General features: G+C 42.0%; 1 protein-coding gene across 1 annotated transcript; it reads right to left on the minus strand.

Annotated features, from left to right (window-relative positions):
• Positions 1-2,546: 2,546 nt before the first annotated feature.
• LOC139346577 (myosin-6-like) lies at positions 2,547-12,629 on the minus strand. Its single transcript, XM_070985716.1, has 38 exons — positions 12,595-12,629; positions 12,272-12,483; positions 12,035-12,178; positions 11,782-11,938; positions 11,666-11,693; positions 11,459-11,564; positions 11,270-11,362; positions 11,124-11,187; positions 10,936-11,034; positions 10,749-10,852; positions 10,535-10,673; positions 10,285-10,403; positions 10,045-10,194; positions 9,757-9,927; positions 9,347-9,656; positions 9,169-9,242; positions 8,884-9,089; positions 8,439-8,562; positions 8,198-8,334; positions 7,859-8,114; positions 7,521-7,763; positions 7,267-7,443; positions 7,036-7,181; positions 6,855-6,945; positions 6,372-6,761; positions 5,873-5,999; positions 5,555-5,673; positions 5,275-5,471; positions 5,012-5,195; positions 4,757-4,922; positions 4,533-4,657; positions 4,139-4,447; positions 3,823-4,026; positions 3,425-3,721; positions 3,210-3,314; positions 3,025-3,120; positions 2,770-2,904; positions 2,547-2,670 (listed from the first exon to the last, which is right to left on the minus strand). The coding sequence occupies exons 2-38, from the start codon at positions 12,473-12,475 to the stop codon at positions 2,650-2,652; spliced, it is 5,817 nt and encodes a 1,938-aa protein (XP_070841817.1). The 5' UTR covers positions 12,476-12,483; positions 12,595-12,629; the 3' UTR covers positions 2,547-2,649.
• Positions 12,630-13,134: the final 505 nt, after the last annotated feature.

Genomic DNA, 13,134 nt, shown 5'->3' on the forward strand with positions numbered 1-13,134 from the left:
AGTTGGGGACACCGTTACTGCTGCTTTGTTAAATTATCCCACATGATATCTCATTGTGTCTTTGTGTTGTTATGCTTCCCGTCACAGCATTCACATGCCATGATAAGTGAAAAGGTATGCTGAGTATGAGAAACAGAAGATTCAGTGGCCAGGGCCACATTCCAGTCTGCTGGGAGCTTTTCATTGACCACGTGCATAACAATACTTTTCTGGATGTTATCTTAAAAAGTGTCTACAATAGGTGGGGCTGCTCAGTTTCACATTATTCACATGGGCGTTCCCCTTTGTTTTTAGCTGTGGCAACACCAAAATTGTCATGGTGATGATTAAAAAAACGTCCATTAGCATGGGTGGATTGAGTTTTAAACTCATTACTGCATGTGTATGTTTGCTGGCAGTGTACAGTGTGTCCAGGAATTTCTCTTCGGTGATTTTTCCAGAGAGACGCTCACACTGAGATGACACAATCTGGTTTGTATTGTTAGCCATGACATCAGCTGGGAAAGGCTTTGCTGCTTCACATCATGTGTCACAGTCTTCAGAGCAATTATTTTGAGTCTGTTTTTCCATCTTATGTCATCATAACAAAAGTACACCACAGGTTACCCTGCAGTGGATGCGCTTCCTCTAAGCAGCCGCCTCATCCAGAGCCTCATGTTTCTGAGTAAAGACTTGGCATGAAGCTGAGTCTGTGGGTGACTGCAAAGATAGACCAACAGAGAAGAAATCTTGTATTTTGTGGAGTGATATGACCACAAGCAACAATATTTAAGGGCTATCATGGGCTATTTGTTGGGTCTTTAGGAAAGTACTTGGCTTCTATGCTGAATGTGGGTAAAGCCGACATAAATGTGTTTGTCTTAAGAAAAATCTACTTACATTCTTCATTTGAGGTGTAACAATTCCACAACCCAAGTATAAATGATGCAGACTTTCTTACAGTAATGAGTATTTTACCAAATAAGATAGAAACAAATTTCAAATGATTTAAACCATGCAGTTTTTATGAGAAACAGTGAGAACTGTGCATCTCATTATATAAAGCTGTTATGCTGCAGGCTCTGCGGTATGGAAGGTATGAAGTGCACATGACAGCACTATCAGTTTTTAGTAATAAACTGCCTTTTTTTCTCATGAGGAGCTGCACCACTTGACAGCGAGGGGAAGTGATTGATTTGTGCGTATGTTTGCTAATGTATTACTCACATTGTGGGGACATCATTCTGTTGATGTCACAGTGTCACATTGTGGGGACTCGCTGTAATTGTGGTGACAAAATGCAGGTCCCCATAATATAAATGGTTAAATTTAGGGTGTCGACTTGGTTAAGGTTAATGTAAGGTTAGGGTTAGGCAAGCAGTGGTTATGGTTATGGTTATGGTTAGGGTAAGTCTCTCGGAAAAGAATGTAAGTCTATGTAATGTCCCTAAAAGTGATGAAAACCTTGTGTGTGTGTGTGTGTGTGTGTGTGTGTGTGTGTGTGTGTGTGTGTGTGTGTGTGTGTGTGTGTGACATAAGACATAAGCTGTTACTTTTAAAGTAATGATATTAACCTGCATAATCGTGATACTCTTTAAGATAAAGATTTAAAGAAAAGGTCACTTTTTGTATTTAATTTTTTGTGTATGTTTGGCAGTCACACACAGAGCAGTAATATAATTCCAACATGTAATCAATATGTGAGACTTTAGCCATAGTTTTTTGCAGTGTAAAAAATCAATTTTTAATGTAATAATTCAATTGGATGATATTTATCAAAGTGGTTTTGTCGTCTGAGTGATTTTTTTTTTTTATTAGTGCACATAAACCATGATACTGGAGAGATTTGCCACTCCTTCAAAATAAAGGCCAAATGCTGCTTGCAATATACAGTAAGTATAGTTCTTGTGAGTGGGGCTCTTTGACCATCTAGTGGCAGCTGAGTGTAGTTCACCTCTACTGCTTTATAATGTTTGACTGCACTGCTCGTTCAGTAACATGTCAGTCACCTTGTTTACACATTGACTATTCATTATATTTTTGTTTTAATAGAATATTCATGTACAGTATCAGAGTATATCTCATTCAATACAGGGTTTTTAGTATTAGAAACTATTCTAGCTGAAAACACCACCTGGGAGCAATTCAAAGCCAATTCCACACCACAGTGTCATATGATCTATTATTCTTTGCCAAGTCATGTTGCTCAGTAAGTCTCATCAGTGGTCCCAACCACATGCAGCTGTTTTGAGCTTAATCTTGCTTTGTTCATGCTCATTCTTAGCTTTGCCAGCTGCTCAAGCCACCTGCCCAGCAGCGCAGGGTATTGACGGACAAGAACACAGAGCAAAGGCTTAAACCCTTCCGCTCTTATAAAAACATGAAAAGCAACTCAGTTTTCACTTTGTGATTTGAATACTGCTGTCGGGTGATTCTGCATGAGTTTTTATTACTACCCCACAGTGCAGGCCTCTGCTTTCCTTTTTATTTTCTTTGTAGTGTGGTGACTCATTTGTTACTCATTTCTTTGAATCTTTTTCAAATACAAGAAACATGAACACAGTGGTGCATTCAAAAGGTTTTATTGTTTATTCCACTCATGTTGCATGGAGAATAAAGAAACTAAAGGACTACAGTTAAACGACATCCTTGAAGGTCCCATTAAGGTCTTCACTCTTCCTCATGTGCTTTCTGTACAAAGGAAAAATGACATATAATTACAGTTAACTCACTGTGCATTGCATGATTCCAACATTCAAAAAACTTGCAGCATTCTGAGTGATTACTGACCTTAGCGCCAGAGTCGCGGCTCTTTGCTCTCAGCTTGTTGACCTGAGACTCTGCGATGTCAGCCCTCTCCTCTGCTTCCTCAAGCTCATGCTGTAACTTGCGTAACTTGCTCAGATTTGTATTGGACTGTTCCTCCTAAACAAAATCCACATAAGAGGATAAAAATTTTGTGAAAGTATGGCTGCAACACAGAGTCTATTCATAAAAAGGCAAATGGACTATATTTAGTAAGTGAAGGTATAGCATTTCCCTTACAGCCTCCTCTGCAGTTCGCTTGTAGGATTTAACTTTCAGTTGCAGTTTATCCACCAGGTCCTGCAGACGGGTCAGGTTCTTTTTATCTTCCTCCGTCTGTTAAATTAATACATGCTGCTTGTTAAAACAGAACTTTGCATCTTTTAGTGAATGTTTCTGACAGTCACTGTGTCTGTAGCGTGTACCTGGTAGGTAAGCTCTTTAATGCGCCTCTCATACTTGCGTATGCCTTTCACTGAGTCGCTGCTTCTCTTTTGTTCCAAATCCACCTCATTTTCCAGCTCTCTCACCTTGAAAACAACAGTTATGGATGCAGCTTTACTAAATTTATCAAAGCCAGAGAATACTGTATTGTGCACTACTGTTGTGAGGCAACACAGTAGAAGTTAGAAATACATACCCTGGCCTCCAGCTTCTGGATCTGCTTCTTGCCACCTTTCATGGCTATTTGCTCAGCTTCATCCAGGCGGTGCTGCAGGTCTTTGATGGTTTGTTCCATGTTTTTCTTCATACGCTCCAGGTGAGCGCTGGTGTCCTGCTCCTTCTTCAGCTCCTCTGCCATCATGGCAGCATCAGAAATAGCCTTCTTCGCCTTCTCCTCAGCATTTCTGCACTCCTGCACCGCCTCCTCCACCTCATTCTGAAGCTGAGCTGTGTCGCTTTCAAGCTTCTTCTTCTGGTTCAGCAGGCTGGTGTTCTGCATTGAGTTGTCTTACAGTCAACACTTACAGAAACATAAATAAATTGCCTATATTGGCATGTAATTATACTGTAGAATGAATCCAGATTTGGGCATACCTGAGAGTGCAGCAGCTGAACTCTCTCACTGACATCCAGCAGTTCCTGCTCTGCCAGTTTACGACCTCTCTCAGTCTGCTCCACCATTGACCTCAGTTCATCAAGTTCAGCCTGCAGCAGGTTGTTACGTCTCTCCACGATGGCAATGTTCTCCTTTAGATCATCATTGGCACGGAGAGTATCATCCAGCTGCAGCTGTGAGTCCTGTTCAGAGGGATTTTTGCAGGGGGAACAATTTTAAATTCTTTATTTCAATAATAAAAAGAAGAAAGAAAACAAAGCACGAACATTCATCAATGATAAGCTTCCATAATACCTTCAGATGAACATGAACTGCTTTGAGCTGTTTCTGAGCCTCTGCTGCCTGCCTGTTGGCCTGACTCAGCTGGATCTCCATCTCATTAAGATCTCCCTCCATCTTCTTCTTCACCCTGAGAGCTTCGTTTCTGCTGCGAGTCTCAGCCTCCAGGGAGCTCTGCAGCGTGTCCACCACTCTCTGATGGTTTCGCTTGGCCTGCTCCATTTCCTCGTCCTTCTCAGCCAGCTTACGCTCGATGTCAGCCTTCACCTGGTTGAACTCAAGCTGAGCTCGGAGGATCTTACCCTCCTCATGCTCCAGAGAGCCCTGAAAGAACAGTCTCCTCCATTAACTTCAATATTCTTTAAGAATAAGAAGAAAGTTAGCACAACATAAACTTCTGAACGCTCACCTCAGCTTCCTCCAGAGCAGACTGTATCTCAGCCTTCTCCTGCTCCAGCTGCTTACGGATCTTCTCCAGCTCATGGATGCTCTTTCCTCCCTCACCAAGTTGCTCAGTCAGGTCAGAAATTTCCTCTGTTTTGTGCATATTCATGTAATTTACAGTTTTCCCCACCTCACGATTGTAATCAGTGAATAGTGAAAGATCAATTAAGTTTTAATACATCTTCCTACCTTGGAGATTCTTGTTTTCTCGTTTCATGGTCTCCAGATGATCCAAAGACTCTTCATAAGAGTTCTTCAGTTTGAAGAGCTCAGTGCTGAGAGAACGAGCCTCCTTCTGGGAACTTTCCAGCTCAGTCTGGGACTCCTCATACTTCTGTTTCCACTCAGCAAGTACCTGGATTAAGAATATTCAGTATTACATTACTTAGCATTAATTCATCCATTCACATTGTTCCTCACATGTTTTTTTCTTTCGCCTATCACCTTGTCAAAGTTTCTTTGTTTCTTGTCCAGAGCTGCAGCAGCAGCATTCGATCTCTCCACATCCACCATGAGATCTTCAATCTCACCCTGAAGCCTGTGTTTGGTTTTCTCCAGGGAGGAACATTTAGCATTAGCAGCTTCAACAGATTCTTCTGCGTCCTGCAGACGCTGGGCCAGTTTCTTCCTGTTTGACAAGAACATATTACAATGATTTTCAGTCCTTCTCAGAAACACGTTGTTGAAGAGGAGGCAGCTGTTCTTACTTTGCTTCTTCCAGCTCCTCAGTCCTTTGAATGGCATCAGTTTCATACTTGGTTCTCCACTGAGCCACCTCAGAGTTGGCCTTGGACATGCTGCGCTGGAGCTCAGCTTTGGCCTCCTGCTCCTCCTCAAACTGCTCCCTTAACAAATCACAGTCATGGCGCGCAGACTGCACTGCATGGGCAAGTGCATTCTTAGCCTGTAAGGTGAAAGTATAAGCTGTGACAGACGTACTGTCAAATTAGAAATGAAATTATCTGGAGGCTGCATTCACTGCTTTACCTTGGTCTCCTCTTCGAGTTGTCTCTTGAGGTCTTCAATCTGCTGAGTGTAGGACTGCTTCCCTCTGCTCAGCTGAGAGACCAAGGAGTCCTTCTCCTCCAGCTGTCTGCCAAGCTCACCTGTAAAATAAAGTTTTGTCAACCCCCATATCAAGCTGCAAATGGTGTTTAGTTACATATCCGTTTGCAGCCTGTAATATTAGAGCAGTAAACTACTTCTGCCTTACTTTTTTATTTTCTTTATTTTATACATGTTATTGTAACAGTAATTGCTGAAAGAAACAAAACACTTAATGTGATCATGTGTTAAACTGATTACCATTTTCTGTTTGAAGCTTTGCTTTTTGCATTGTGAAGTCATTGATGGAACGCTGGCTTTCCTCTGATTTGATCCTGTATTCATTCATTTGATCCTCCAGTGAGCGGCTCAATTTCTCCAGGTTGACCTGAGTTACATGATTCTCATATTAATATGTAAGTCACAGAATGTATACAAGACAAGCATTATTTTCTGTATGGTATTATCTTTTAAGACATACCATGACTTGTCAGGACATACATACACTCCTTTTGAGAGTTAAATGAGAAGATCAATACCACTTTCATGCCTGTGCTTTAACAGAGGAGTTAAGCCAAAATACCTGCACCAGTATTGTGCTAAGCTACCCAGCTGCTGGCTGTAGCTTCAGATTAACTGTGGAGACATCAGAGTGGTAGCAATCCTCTCGTCTAACTCTTGCCAAGAAAGTGAAACAATGTATTTCTCAGAGCTATTCCTTTAAGATGTGTTCAATGAGGACTGGTTTTGCTTGTCTTACTTTGGATTTGACGATCTGTTCCATGTTGGAGACCACATCATCCAGCTCCAGCCTGAGCTCGCTCTTCTCTTTCTCCAGCTTCTGCTTGACTCTTTGCAAGTTGTCAATCTGCTCTCCCAGGTCCGCCACACTGTCTGCGTTCTTCTTTCTCAGTGTAGCGACAGTGGCTTCATGCTGCAGAGTGGCCTCTTCAAGGTCTCTGCGTGTCTTCTGAAACTCAGCCTCCCTCTTCTTGTTCATCTCGATCTGGGCAGCAGTGGCTCCTCCAGCCTCCTCCAACCTCTCACTGATCTCCTCCAGCTCTCTGGCCAAGTCAGCCCTTTGCTTCTCCACCTTGGCTCGGGCAGCTCGCTCTGCTTCCAGTTCTTCCTCCAGCTCCTCAATGCGAGCCTTCATGAGGTTAATCAGACAATTAGGCATTTTGAGTTGGAATTCCCATCATAAAAAGATAATAATGCCACAAATGAATGTTTGTGCAGTTACCTGTAACTCCTTCAGTTTCTTCTGGAGCTGAGCGCCCATGGCCTGTTCATCCTCAATCCTACTCAGCAGCTGGCTTATTTCAAAGTCTTTCCTACATTTAATGACAAAATTCTTGACATTAGTAATCACCTGTTATGGCACAATGAGCATCGTGCTGGTGATTGTAGAAGGCTAGTTTTACTTTTTGAGTTTTTCCTCCAGCTGCTGCTTGTCATTCTCCAGATCCATCACGTTCTCTTGGGTCAACTTTAAGTCCCCTTCCAATTTTCTCTTGGCTCTTTCCAGATCCATTCTTATTTTCTTCTCTTGCTCCAGTGATCCTTCAAGCTAACAGAAAAAAAAATCCAAACATTTACTCGAAAAGTTGTGTCTCTAGAACGTGAGATTTAGTCACAAATGCCATTGTACTCACATCATCCACTTGCTGCTCCAGCTTGGCTTTGGCCTTGGTCAGAGTGTTGACTTTGTCTTCTTCACTCTGCAGGTCGTCCAGTGTTTGCTGATGAGCCTCCTGAAGAGCTTTTTTCTCTTTGGTCAGCTTAGCAATTATTTCATCCAGAGCTGCCATCTCTTCAGTCAGGTTTTTAACCTAAATTATCACCTAGTTAGAACACCTCATCCGGTTGGAAATATGGTTAATCAATGCTGGTCAAAATGTTTTGTTACCTTGTTCTCTGTGGCATGCTTTTCCTTTTCAACTTTAGCCAGAGTCAGCTCCAGATCATCGATGTCCTTCTTCAGTTCTGAACACTCGTCCTCCAGCTTCCTCTTCTTGGCAGTCAGCTCTGCATTCATCTCCTCTTCATCTTCCAGCCTCTCTGTCAGCTCTTTGGCTTTGGCCTCAAGCTGGATCTTACTCTTGATCAGACCCTCACAGCGCTCTTCAGCATCTGTGAGGTTGTCTTGTTCCTGCACAAACCAATATGGTAATTAATGACACCTGTGAGTATAAATGTCTGCAATTTTACTCAACAATTTTAGGTACAATGCATCACTGATCTTACAGATTGCACTTGGAGCTGTAGGTCATTCTTCTCTTGGAGCAGGGTGACCATTTTTTCCTCCAGTTCTTTCTTGCGTGCCTCAGATTTAGCATAAGCCTCTTTCAGCTTTGTGAACTCCTCCTTCATGTTTGCCATCTCCTTCTCAGTCTCAGCTGATTTCAGCAGAGGTTTTATCTTGAAGTACATCTTCATCCAAGGCCAATTCTTGACACCCATGAAGGCACGGACATTCCACTGGATCACCAGTAAGGCATCCCTGGAGACAACATCAGCAAGCTTGAATCCTTTTTTCTGTACCTTGTCTTTTGTGACATTAAATGTTGAAAGAAACGCTCTAACCTGCGCTCAACAATTTTCTGGAACTCAATCCTGGCAAGTAGTCCTCTGGACCTCGCTTGAATTCCAGTGATGATGAGAGCGAGACGATCATCTCGCATCTCTTCAAGAAGACCAAGCAGACCAGCTTTGAAGAACACCTAAAAATGCCATAACATCAGAAGTTTTTCATTACCTGTCCCCAGCACAATCATTTACTCTAAAACGCAACCCTTGTCTTTGAATTTATTGTAGACAGACCAACCTTTGTGTGTCCCAGTTTATACTGCTCATGGTCAATGTCCAAAGAGCCCAAAAGTTTTTCTGCTGCTTTCTTGTTGTCTATGAACTGTCCCTCAGGGATAGCGTTTGGATTTAGGATGCGATATCTGAAATGATACAACCATAACATCAATACAATTATTGAATGAATTTGCAAATAAACATGAGAATGAGAATGTGTCATGGGCTGAGCCATTTTGAATCAAGCTCCTGATCTTAATGGTTTACGCCATCTTCCCCAGTCCATCCATCCTTTTCTGCTGGGCTATGGCAGACACACTGGCAGTGCTAAAGAAGGGGATCTTGGGAGGATACCCCAAGTCATTGTCCAAGTGCCCTTGGGGAGAGGTGCTACCAATGGTGTGGGCAATAACAGATGCCACTTTACATCACCAAACATATGAGCAATAAATAACCACTTTTCTTGCCTTTGTTTGAAGTCTCCATACTGGATCCTGTTGGGAAATCCTTTTCTGCAGATCCTGATGCCCTCCAGCACACCGTTACAGCGGAGCTGGTGCATTACCAGAGGATTCTCCATCGCCCCAGGAGTCTTGGTCTCATTGGGGATGATGCAGCGTACAAAGTGGGGGTGAGTTGACCTGAGGTTGGTCATCAGTTTGTTCAAATTCTCCTGTAAATAAAGACTACAAATATTAATAGGTTCCACATACAAAACATAGGACATATACCAAACTTTAAACATATTTTACCCTGTGCAGCGCAGACACAGTCTGGAACGAAGAACCTTTCTTCTTTGCTCCTTTTCCTCCCTTGCCTCCTCCATCTGTGTAGAATTTGTAGATATATAAGTTTAATTGTTATTTTCTCCCCTGTTGTTATGCTAGACAATTTACAGATGAATAATCAGTGTAGTCAAAGGCCCCTTACCTGAATCTGCACCAGCATACCCAATAAACAGGTTAGACAGTAACTTTAGGTTGGACTTCTGATACAGCCCCACCACAGTCTCATTCAGTGGATCCTTATTCTTCACAAGCCAGTTGGTGATGTTGTAATCAACAATACCAGCATAGTGAACCAGGGAGAAATGAGCCTCTGGTTTCCCCTTAACAACCCTGGGCTTCTGGAAGTTGGGACTTTTACCCAGATGGTTGTCATATAGTTTTGCCTTAAATGTTGCATCGCTGGCTTTGGGGAACATGCACTCCTCTTCAAGGATGGACATGATGCCCATGGGCTGAAGGAATTAATTAGAATTAATTGAATGTAAACCTGCTGCAAAGAATAGCTTATGTTTGTTACATACAATGTCAAATCAAATGTAACTCAGCACTAACCTTCTCAATGAGTTCAATGCAGGCTGCCAAGTCCATGCCAAAGTCAATGAACTCCCACACGATGCCCTCTTTCTTGTACTCTTCTTGTTCCAGCACAAACATGTGGTGGTTGAAGAACTGCTGCAGCTTCTCATTAGTATAGTTGATGCACAGTTGCTCAAAGGTGTTGAACTATATATTTGACAAAACATTTGAAAGAGAGGACAGTAGTTGTCTTGTTTCATTGTTCTTTCTTTGAGATATACAGTTGCTTCCATGTGGCATCATCATTTAATCTCTGACACTCACATCAAAGATCTCAAAACCAGCAATGTCCAGCACACCGATGAAGTACTGGCGAGGTTGCTTGGTATCCAGAGACTGGTTGATTCTCACCACCATCCACAAGAACATTTTCTCGTACACTGACTTGGACAGTGCACCAATCGAGTAATACACCTAGAAAATTGCATAAATTAATGACATTGAAATTGAAACTCGCTTTATTCCCCAATGGATTTCAGTGCAGTGCCTCCATTTTCAACTTACTTGCTGCACATTCTGACCTTTGGTGACCCATTCATTGCCTACTTTGACTCTTGGGTGACACAGGCCCTTGATGAGGTCAGCAGAATTCAAGCCCATCAGATATGCAACCTTGTCCACATCTGCAAATGGATTTTGTGTAGGAGAAGCATTGATTATGCTGCTTTGTGTAAAAAGGCCCAAACTGGTGGTACTTGTACACTTGTTTTGAGAGAATAAAAGTAAGCTGTTGATTGTCCTGATAATGCTTTACCCTCTGTGCCATCAGGCTCTGCTTGCTCTTCTCTCTGCTTCTGTTTGAACTTCATGTTTCCATAATGCATAATGGCACCAGTCAGCTTGTAAATGCCGTTCTTCTCCTCTTGGGTGAAGCCAAGGACATCAAAAGCTTCCTTGAACATCAAATCAAATTTCAGTTAGTTGTGAAGTATGTATGGAATTTTTAACCAGCAGTTTGTTTCACTTACATCAGTTGCCATCAGCTCCTCAGAATCATTGATGGAAGCTACGGTTGTCTCCCCTTGGGAGATGAAGGCATAGTCATAGGGGTTGTTGGTGATAAGCAGCATTTCTGTCAAAGAAAGAAAAGTTTAAGTTTGTATGTATGGTATTTCTTGACACCCATATATATTTTATGTTTCATCCAGCACTCACCCAGCAGTTCTGGTTTCTGTTGGGACAGAATCTGGTAGAAGATGTGGTAGTCTCTCTCAGCCTTGAGCTGATAGGTGACACGGGATTTCTCCAGCAGATCTGAGAACATTTGATATTGGTATCAAGGTTTGTTGTTGACCTGAGAACTATTTCCATACCTTTAAGTGATGTATGCACTGTGTACTTACATGTTTCAATATCAGCTGAAGCCAGTTTCCCACTCACTCCAAAATGGATTCGAATGAATTTACCCTGTCATGAGAAAAGGTTGTTTAGATGTTGTCAGAGTGACAGTGTCATATCTGCACATAATCTCTGAAATGACCAAACTTACAAATCTGGAGGAGTTGTCATTTCTGATGGTCTTGGCATTTCCAAAGGCCTCCAGGGCAGGATTGGCCTGGATGATTTGATCCTCCAGGGTGCCCTGTAGGTTCAATGCATGCCAACATTTAGGCCACAAAGGTCAAAAACTTAGAATGTTTTCCATAATACACTCATTTAAAAAAAGTTTAAAACCAACCTTTTTCTCCTGAGCAGCATCCTTCTTGCCAGAAACAGCTGCGATGCTGGCAAAGTACTGGATGACTCTCTTAGTGTTCACAGTCTTTCCTGCACCAGATTCTCCGCTGCAAACAAAAACAAGCATGTGATCTGAACACGTCATGAAGACAAACCTTAAACTCTGCTCCTCAAATTGATTCAGATTAAACTTTGATGAATTACTTACGTGATAAGAATAGACTGGTTTTCCCTGTCTGTCAGATTTAAGACAATGTTGAGTGTCAGGACGTTTTTCTTTAAATATATTGGATGGTGTCAAAGTTTACAAAGAACTGAACATACCTGACAGCATGTACTGGTAGGCATTGTCAGAAATGGAGTAGATGTGAGGAGGAGCTTCACTCCTCTTCTTTCCTCTATAGGCGTTGACCACCGACTGATCGTACACTGGCAGCCACTTGTAGGGGTTGACAGTGACACAGAACAGCCCTGAGTAGGTCTGTTGACGAAGATGCACGAAACACAAAAAACATTTTTTATGGGACTGAAGATTTCACACATTGGGAAGATTAGTAGATTTGTGGTCTTTACTCACGTAGATCATCCATGCTGCGTAACGCTCTTTGAGGTTAAACAGCACAGCAGGTTCATGGAGGAAGGTGAACATCGCCATGTCCTCAATTTTATCAAACTTTGGCGGGTTCTGAGGGTGTATATCAGCCTCCTTATGGGTTACAGTCTGAAATGATGTATCACACAGAATATGTCAGTTTAAATTAAATTGAGTACTTTTCCACTTCTGCCAGTCAGTGTAAATATCTCACATACTTACTTTTCCCTCCTCAGTTTCAACGGTGACTTTGTCGCCATCTCTGCTGGTGACTTTGGCTTTAACGTACTCCACCTCAGGGTCGGGCACAAAACACTGCCTCTTTATGTCAAAGGGGCGAGTTTGGGCCTCCAGACGCTCCTTGTCTGACTTTCTCAGGAAGGTGGCAGCAGACCCAAACTCCGCCATGATGGCGTCACCTGACATCTTGAAAGCTGTGAATGAATAACATGGTTTGAAAGCTGACCTTAAAAGACACTTATCTGTGAACTACGATAACCAATATTTTACAGTGCAAGTATATCAGCTGTTTACCTGCTACTTACCTGCTTCCTCTCCCTCTTGGTAGATTTGATAAGATGGGGCTCTAGAAAGAAAGAAAGAAATGATCACTGTATTTTCAGTATGTGATGTCATAACTAAGTCATGTGTAAAAGGTATGTATACTTACTTGCAGGTGCTGTGTTCCTGTCTTTCCTCCTCTTTCTGAACCCCTTTTTATACACATCCAAGAGGCAGTGATTTGACACCCAGCCGCCCAATAAGGTAAGAGCAAGAAACAAAGGACACTAATCAAAAAGGGAAGATCTGTATTTGGAAATAAAGGAGTGGACAACAATGACTCTCATGTAACCATTGGCCAGTGAATTGCAACTTATGAACTGGTCTTGGATCAGCATCTACTTTTGTTTTGTCCTTCCGGTGACTGAAAAGCCAGTAAATCATAAAAAGTATGAAAATATTTTAGTTTATATATGAAGTTGTCTAATGATAACACATTTCCAAGCTAGATCTGTCCTAGTCTGAACATTTTTGTGGTAATATTAATTACATATAAAAGTGTTAACTTCATGAAACATTTTATT

This window comes from Chaetodon trifascialis, chromosome 18 (assembly GCF_039877785.1).
Source record: "Chaetodon trifascialis isolate fChaTrf1 chromosome 18, fChaTrf1.hap1, whole genome shotgun sequence".
NCBI lineage: Eukaryota > Metazoa > Chordata > Actinopteri > Chaetodontiformes > Chaetodontidae > Chaetodon > Chaetodon trifascialis.